The following is an 8,553-nucleotide window of genomic DNA, read 5'->3' on the forward strand; positions in this document are numbered from 1 at the left end:
TTACAATTATAATTGAGACACGCAATTAATATATTTTCACTAAACAGATAATCATCCAAAGACTTATAATACTATAACGCGGACTTGTTCTATTCTGTTTATGATGTAATGATATTATCAGAGAAAAGCGAGTTCAATCAAGTGTGGAGGAAATTCTGGTGTTGTATCTCCTGTGTAGTGAATATAAATATTATTGACGTCGAGGAGTTGGTCGCTAGGGTAGAACACAGGATTGGACCAACATTTTCTTGTAATGTTGGTAGTCAAGTCCTGAAGGCAACGTCCAAATCTTATACTTCTTTATAAAACAAAGTTTGGAAAGGAATATCACGTCAATTGAAGTACTATGTACGATATTTTTAGACTAGTAGCTGAGGTTTGATGAAGGTAAATCGGACGACCGACATGTCATCAGTACAGATCGGATATACTGATAAGATTACAATGTAATAGGTACATGTATCTACAAAGTTCAGTCAGTAATCAGGCCCGAATCACATAACGTCAGCATACCGACCGGAATGGGGAATTTTTTCTTGAGATGGACATTTTTCTACTTTGTATATCTAGGTAAGACATTTCGTTTGATTTATTTTATTGTTGGAAGTGAATGATTGAGCATTAAAATTGATGACATACACGTATTTACCTTTAATGAAAACTTTATTCATTTCCGAAAGATCGGGTTCATTGGAAATACACAACGAAATGCATTATATTGCACGCGCAGTGTATTAAAAAGTGTGCATTAGTGGGAGTTCGCAGGATTTGAAACAAGAAATTTTTAAAAATTAAGATTATTTTTAATTTGAAAAAAAACCAAATGAACAATTGTAATATATTTTCATAATAAAAATATCAATAATTCAGTCCGATGGATAACTCATCAAACATTTTTGAAGTATGGTTTCTTTTTCTGGCACAATACTTTAAAGTGACAGATTGCATTGCATGTCAAAGCAATCGAGTAGCAGTTTTTATAATATTGTGTTTTAAATTTGTAAAAGGTTTAAATCAAATGTTTTGATTCGAAGAATATTTTTACTATCCATATCTTAATTGTAACTGAGACAATATCTTAATTGTAAATGAGACAATATCTTAATCGTAACTGAGACAATATCTTAATTGTAAATGAGACAATATCTTAATTGTAACTGAGACAATATCTTAATTGTAAATGAGACAATATCTTAATCGTAACTGAGACAATATAATAATCGTAATTGAGACAATATATTAATCGTAATAGAGACAATATATTAATCGTAATAGAGACATAGTAGTGATAGGTGCAGTGCAATGCTTTTTTACGTTGAAGGTCAAGGTCTTTACGTTGAAGTGATTTTTTGAAAATTGTACAGTCCATAGTTTGCTATTTAAATATATCGGTGTTTCTCAAAATTTTCCCCCATTGTGACGAGATTCATAAGAAATAATATCGTATGTCGTAAAATTGACTGTTTCTGTAGTAGAAATTATATATTACAAAATATAATTGCTGAAACCACAAAACGAAACGAAAACTTGCACATTTATAGTGTATCACATTGCTTCAACTGTCACTATGCAAAACTGTATGTGTTTGGACATGTCGACACATCTTCACATCGAATTTTGACCTTTCTTCTATCTTATTTACGGGTTTGGTAAAGTTTTCTATCGCAGTAACACAATTACCGAGATAATTTTAGTGTGATAATGTTATGGTAATCGTCAGCAGGTTGCTCATCTTTATACTTGAGTTTATATTCCAATTCTCGTAAAAATAACCTACAGTATTTTTAAACCATCTGAATACAATCCAGTTCTGCTAAATACACGTTAACCTTGATCATCAGCATCGATTTTTATGAAAGGCATTTTTTGGACGAAATCGAAAGTTTCCTGTCTGAAAAATAGTCTATTTTGATAAAAGTGTCGTTTTGTCTGTCTTTGTCAAGATCTTATTCATAAAATGAAGTGTTCTGTTTTGGTGACGGAACGGAGCAAAATAAATTGTATTTGGATTCATGAGCATGCGAAATTAAATGACAGAAAAACAAAGAGGTGTAGAACGTGTCTTAAAGAAACAAATGAAAGTAAATCTCGCACGCTGACTGGAACAACAAAGAAAAGTAAAGAAATAAAAAAAAAAAAAAAAGAAAACGTTTAATCTGTCGACTAAAATGCGAGTCCTTCATAAACGAAATATCAAATAGCGAAAGAAAGATTATTTCATGTTTAAAATAAAATACAATCTTTTTAACCAGTAAATTGAAGTTAGGTTACATGCAGCAAATGCTAACTAGTTGACAATTTTATCACAGGTAAAACCATTCTACCTGCCAGATGCATTAATACGTTGTATTTCACGTTATATTAAATTAGCTACGTAAGCAAAGACTGGCGTCGAATTGTTTTTGTAAACGCACCATTTTACTGTTAGACTCGTGTAAACTGTAAAATGAGATCGGTGCACTACCAAACTTTATGACCTGGATTTACAAAGTATCCATGATGGTACATCATTCTAAAATACTAAAACTCTTTATACATTTTTAGTTGTCATAATGTGACTTTTATATTTCCTCTTGAACATCCATTGTTTTGGAGAAATTACGTAAGCGTTACGGTTTTGTGATACATTCTGTAATGTGTTAGGGGGTATGAAAGTGTACTTGGCACTGATCCAGTAGTATATGGAGGTGTGCTTGAAAGTGTGAGATTGTGCAGTGTGTAACATTGTACCATTGATAATACAGAAGTAGCCGAGACGTGGCGTGATCCCAATCTAATCATGTTTGTCACGTGATTTGTCCTTCACAACTGTTGCCAGGATGAATAAATCACATATATACATACGTTAACTAAACGCTGAATGTAATCGAACATAGAATAGTACTGTTTCTGCTCAGTATGAAATGGTTATCTATAAAGTATATATCACCTGATGATCTGGTAATTATCAGTTAATTGTTTCGTCACTCATGTAGTCAGGTAGGTCATTAAAGTTCAGCTCACCAAGTATTGTTAGCTTAGTGCAGTTATTATCATATGCAATCAGATAGTTAAATACCGAGATGTGTTGGCCTGTTCACTTATCTTTATCTAACGGATTTCGTCATCGACCCATCTTACGACAGAGGGAAAGCAATTACTTTATATATACTTTATTTCAGTGGTATGGTAAAACTAGTTATCATTAATTGAATGTGTTAAATGGCCAGATTCTTTGAATACCCATCATTGAAATATATAGCTAAAGATGATAGAAGGGAGCTTTGGCAAAACACTTTGGCACATTTCTGTAATTAAATTTGTTTTCTAAATAAATTTAAATGATAACAACAAATGAACATGTATAGACATTGGAGTGATCGTTATACAATACTCCTGGTAACGCACTTGCCTTTCACAAGGACGTCCTGGGTTCGATTCTCCGAACGAAAGTGAAAAGGTGAGAGGTCACTTAAGAAATTACATAATCATAATATTAACTCCAATTCAATATAGCTAGGACAAAATATGGGGCAACTTTTGAAATAAGTACATGATTAATTAGACCAGGTGTTCCGGAAGAGTAAGCGTCTTCTGCTCTATCCACGGCAGCCGTCAAGTAAATCTTTGTCAATCCAAATAAATATAATGTCATGTTCTTTAATGAGAACACGGTTTACAACAATAGAAATAGCACAGAGAAATAGTATATCTCTCAATGAGATCACTATGACGACTGCAAAACTTTCCAGTAATTGTCATCAGCCTGAATATTTTAAAACCCTGTTCAGTACGAATTTGTCCATCAGTTGACAAAAATCATGATACTGGAAACATGCCCTAGCATAACACATTAGCTGCAACATTTTACACAAGTGGTTGGGGATGCTGAGATGTTGCTATCCATAAATGGAAATGGGAAATCGATAATCACTTAGAATAATGGAACGAAGGAACCATCTGAACGATTCAAACACCACTCAACCTCCCGGATTCGGTTAAGCTTTAAAATCACTGACCAGTTATACATTATAGTATAAATGTATTTACGAATTTGACTATGGAAATTTTCTGTTTTGTTATGAAAGATAACGTTTTTGTTTCAGTTCGATTTCGATGTTGCACTTCACCTGCTAACAGCGACTGACCGACATGCTACTATGGATGGAAACTGGTTCGCTCTTGTTATTGATCAAGAAACAATGAAAATTCAATTCGTTTTTACATGACATTGCCAACACATTCTAAATCTATTTTCTCACCATTTTGCAGAATCCATTATGTCAATATTCCGGATAACAGAGGCAATACCTTTAACAAAACCAGGATCTTCTGATGTCCGGATTCTTTCTAACAGCAGTTGTTCTGATGTGAATGTGTTACTCCTGAGTCAGAGCTGTAACTTTAACACGAACTACTGTACCTACAGTCATCCTACAAGTTACAATTCTATACGGTGGATGAGAAAAAATGAGAAATCACTCGTGGGCGTGGATTCTCTTCACGACGGTATTTCAATTTGTTTATTATTTGTTGTATCATTTTAATGGACAATTTAGCCAACCAACTTTTTTAAAATTCTAGTAAAACTTAAAAAATATATATCCAGGCGAAAGTAAATCATTATAAAAGTTATTTGTTACGTTTCCAGTGTGATCAGTTTAATTTTTGATAAAGCCTGTGCCAAATATAGCAAGAATCGTCATATAGCGCAAGATGACGCGCCCTCTGGCGGGAACAAAGTTCCATGTAAACAAATCCACGAGATGGAGGAATAGAGTGGTGGCACGGTATTATAACTCTTTCTCCGAGTTCTGATTTACCGAAATTGTTGCATACTATTCGTTCCATTCTTGTCCAACAGTGATTCAAGGATTGTTCATATCCATTTAACTGTCTCTCCGTTTGATGCGAGACCCTGTAATTCTTTTACTCGCTTCCGCTTTGAGTTGGAAGCCATTTTTATTGACATTCTCGAGACGGGCTGCACATTCCCGTTAGGATAAAGTGTCATTGTATTTGCATATATATTGGTTGTACGTTTAAGAATGCCTTACAATTGATTTTAAAAAAATATGGAAAGTGTAATATTGTGCCAATATTTAACATGCATAGTTCATAAGTTATACAGAAGACTTTCTGAGACTTTTTAACATGAAAACATATTTATAAAACATGATGTGATAATCCCTTTAAAATGTAATTTTAAAATTCAGCATTCTTCCTTCAGCAAATGCTTAATAAGGAAAAAATCAAATAAATAGAAATGAAAATAAATTAGTAAAAGACACACACACAAAATGTGGTCTTCGTTTGATATTGACGTTGTAATCGAATCCCTACGTCACATGACATTTTTACTTTGTATCAGGTTTTAATGGTGTAATGTTGCACGAAGTTGGTGTTACCACACTGTGTGTTAACAGAATTTCGCTAAAGTGAGGTGATTTTATGTATCTAACTAAGCTGGTTGGGTATTGCCACTGTTTGCTAACACAATTCCGCTGAAGTGAAGTGCTCTAATAAATACCTTTTTTAGAAAAATATTTATCAAAACAACCTTTGTTATATACACTGTAAACTGTTATGTGAGCGCGTGTATCTCATTTTTTATTTTTGTATGATAAGACATATATATCAAATTGGATTTGAGTGTGTGTACCTCAGTTTGTCTATACAGAAATAGTAACTAAATAAAAAAGTTTACTGTTTAAAATAATCAAGAGGACGGATAGCTTTATTGTTTAATATTTTTTAAAAAAAGTCTGGTCACCCCAACTCCTGCAATGATCAATGAATCCACCTGCATATCAAGTCACGAATGACTTGGCATATTAAAATGTCTGCAGACAGATCCTGGCGTTTCTGTTTGATAGAACATCAGTGATTGTTGATCCTGTGATTAAGTGGTGTTTTGGTCTCACCCACATACTGCGAATGACACAAGGCACACGTAATCACGATGTGTAGGATACCGACTGACGGATGTGGTAGTTCTGGCCGTTGACTATACATTTAAATAAAGGGCTGCTGTAGTTGACGGATAAAGCTTTCACCTCTTACTGTTACATGTTTTGAAAAGACTGTCGCAGTAGTTTTGGAAATTGTTGGTAGCTTACCGCTCACCACCAGGTCTTTGATGTTTTTCGGTCAGCGACAAGCTAGTATTGGTGGTTCCGGGAAACATTTTGAAGTTTACTGTACGACAGCACGATTTGCCAATTGACAATAGTGGTATGCTAGGGTGAAAGGTCACCATACACGGTACTCACTCAGTTTTTGGTCGGACTCAAGTATTCAAGTGTGCTAGTCCTGTCTAGTTCTCTAACTCTTTCGATTTCACGGTTGATCAGAGCTGCTTTATTTTCCCTGTCGAGTAGATGGGACTTAATTTCTAAGCAGCGGCGTCTAAAGACGTCGTCGTCAGAAACAATACGTCTGATTCTCAACGCTTGGGAGTATGGAATGTCCCTTTTGGTATAGGGTAGGTGACAACTAGATGGGCGAAGATACTGGTGAGTGTCCGTGGGTTTACTGTATAAATCCGTGCTTATTTCGTCGTTGATGAGTGTTGGACAATTGTCTAAGAAAGAGTTTTTCTCGCTGGAGATGTCAGCAGTGAACGTTATGGTCCTATGTAATTCGTTTTCAAAACAAATGAAATTCTCAAGAGATTTTCGACTGGATGTCCACTTGATCTCAATATCATCAATGAATCTAAACCAGCTGAGTGGTTTGGAGGGGGCTGCTTCAAGTAGCCTAGACCCAAGCTGGCCCATAACTATATTTGCACAAGATGTTGCCATCTTGGTGTCCATGGCGGTACCACTGATTTGTAGATAGTGCTCTCCGTTGAATGTTACGTTGTTCAACGTGTGTACAAACTAGAAGTTCTACCAGACTGTTTGTTGAAGGATGTTTGTACTCCCTGGTGTCCCATGCTGTACGACAATTAGGATGCCATCCTCGTGTGGGATGTTAGTGTACAGGGAGACTACATCCATAGTTACCAAGAGCGTATCTTCAGGTAGATTGTTACATGTCTATTTTAGATAGTCTATGGCATCGTTCAAGTTAGATGGAATGTCTTCTACACAAGGTATCGGGTAGGTGTCAATGAACATTGAGTTTTTTCTGTGGCGTGGCCAATCGAATTTATGATAGGTCTACCAGGTTTAACAACCTTGTGGATGTTTGGGAGGAGGTAGAAATTCTCTGCCATTAAATATATATATATATTGTGGGTTGATTTCCACAGAATCTTGCAACAAGTGTCTGATTAATCTTAACAAACGGTCCCTGTCTTAGTCTGAGGATTAAATATTACATTGGTTGATTTCCTTCATTTCCACATATGTTAATAAGTATATTCTGTAAAAACAAAGAAACAATGCCTTAACATTATTGATCTCAAAATGAACATATTTTTGTGTCAATATTTTAATTCCCAAAGACAAAAACGAAGCATTATGTTTACGGTTTGTTTCAATCTGACGTCAGTTTATTAAGATGATAAATATGATAATATATAATGTTTATATGAAACTTGTATACAAGAAAAAAAAGATGATAAATATACGCTTAATGTAAATCATATATCAGAAAAATACTTTCACTAACGAACACTGTTTATGGACATTTATTTCTGTGTTAAAAGTTTGAAATACACATGTGATTACAGATGGATCGTTTCTCTATCCTTCTATGCTTGGTAAAAATAAGTGCTAGTAGTAGTTACTTATATACAAGACAAATTATAGTGTTCAGATTTAAAAATATTCCATATATTTCGTATATATTATAGCAAAAGTAGAATACGTCCACAAAAGCACAGTGTTTAAATACATTTATTTGTTATGATAAATGTCTAATATATGTATAAATATAATTACATGAAGAACATTTCACTACACCTATATGCATATACATCAGATTATCATGCTGAACCAAATATTCGTGTTAGAGAGGAAATAACACATATTTATGTAATACCTATATGAGACATTTATTTATAGGTGGATCGTTTCTATATCCATATATGCTTGGTAAACCAAGTGGTGCTAGTTCCTCCGTCAACACGACTACAATCAGTGGAGGGACTGTGTGTATCCAGTTCTGGTACGTAATGGCGTATTCAGCCTCTAATCTAGAAGTCCTAGTGGATACCCATGGGGATGAAACATCGGTAATGAAACTGACTGGTGGACATGGACATCAGTGGAGGAAGGCAACAATAGCAGTTTCAAGTCAGGCCCCATTTAAGGTATTTATTGCAAAATGATATAAAGGATGTAATGTGGGGATGGCTCACAAAGTCTTATACCAGTAACACTTCTATACATGTCCTACTGTCGTTACTGTATGCTGAACTGGGTTTTTTCTTTGGCATGGGGAGATGCTAAAACACTAGTCTTTTCGAATGGTCAATATATATATATATAAGCGATAACTTCATCTAATAAACACAACACTTCAAAATTTACCTTATTTTTTTTTCTTCGTGAAATGAGAGTAATCCAAATAAAATTTCCTTTCTGACAGTATGAACGTTTAGATAATTCATTGCTTAGACAA

At 34.5% G+C, this 8,553-nt stretch overlaps 1 protein-coding gene across 1 annotated transcript; it reads left to right on the forward strand.

Annotated features, from left to right (window-relative positions):
- Positions 1–521: 521 nt before the first annotated feature.
- Positions 522–8,260, forward strand: LOC132546812 (MAM and LDL-receptor class A domain-containing protein 1-like). Its single transcript, XM_060210528.1, has 3 exons — positions 522–570; positions 4,252–4,488; positions 7,995–8,260. The coding sequence occupies exons 1-3, from the start codon at positions 522–524 to the stop codon at positions 8,258–8,260; spliced, it is 552 nt and encodes a 183-aa protein (XP_060066511.1).
- The last annotated feature ends 293 nt before the right edge of the window (positions 8,261–8,553 follow it).

This window comes from Ylistrum balloti, unplaced genomic scaffold (assembly GCF_031769215.1).
Source record: "Ylistrum balloti isolate Yb309-2 unplaced genomic scaffold, AGI_CSIRO_Ybal_v1 Utg369916, whole genome shotgun sequence".
Taxonomy (NCBI): Eukaryota; Metazoa; Mollusca; class Bivalvia; order Pectinida; family Pectinidae; genus Ylistrum; species Ylistrum balloti.

What these genes read in the sequence shown, in the direction of transcription:
- LOC132546812 (XM_060210528.1), top strand. Translation starts at nt 522, where the DNA reads ATGGGGAATTTTTTCTTGAGATGGACATTTTTCTACTTTGTATATCTA. An exon ending in TTTCTACTTTGTATATCTAG is followed by an intron (nt 571 to 4,251) that starts GTAAGACATTTC and finishes ACCATTTTGCAG; the next exon opens with AATCCATTATGTCAATATTC. An exon ending in CGTGGATTCTCTTCACGACG is followed by an intron (nt 4,489 to 7,994) that starts GTATTTCAATTT and finishes ATTTATTTATAG; the next exon opens with GTGGATCGTTTCTATATCCA.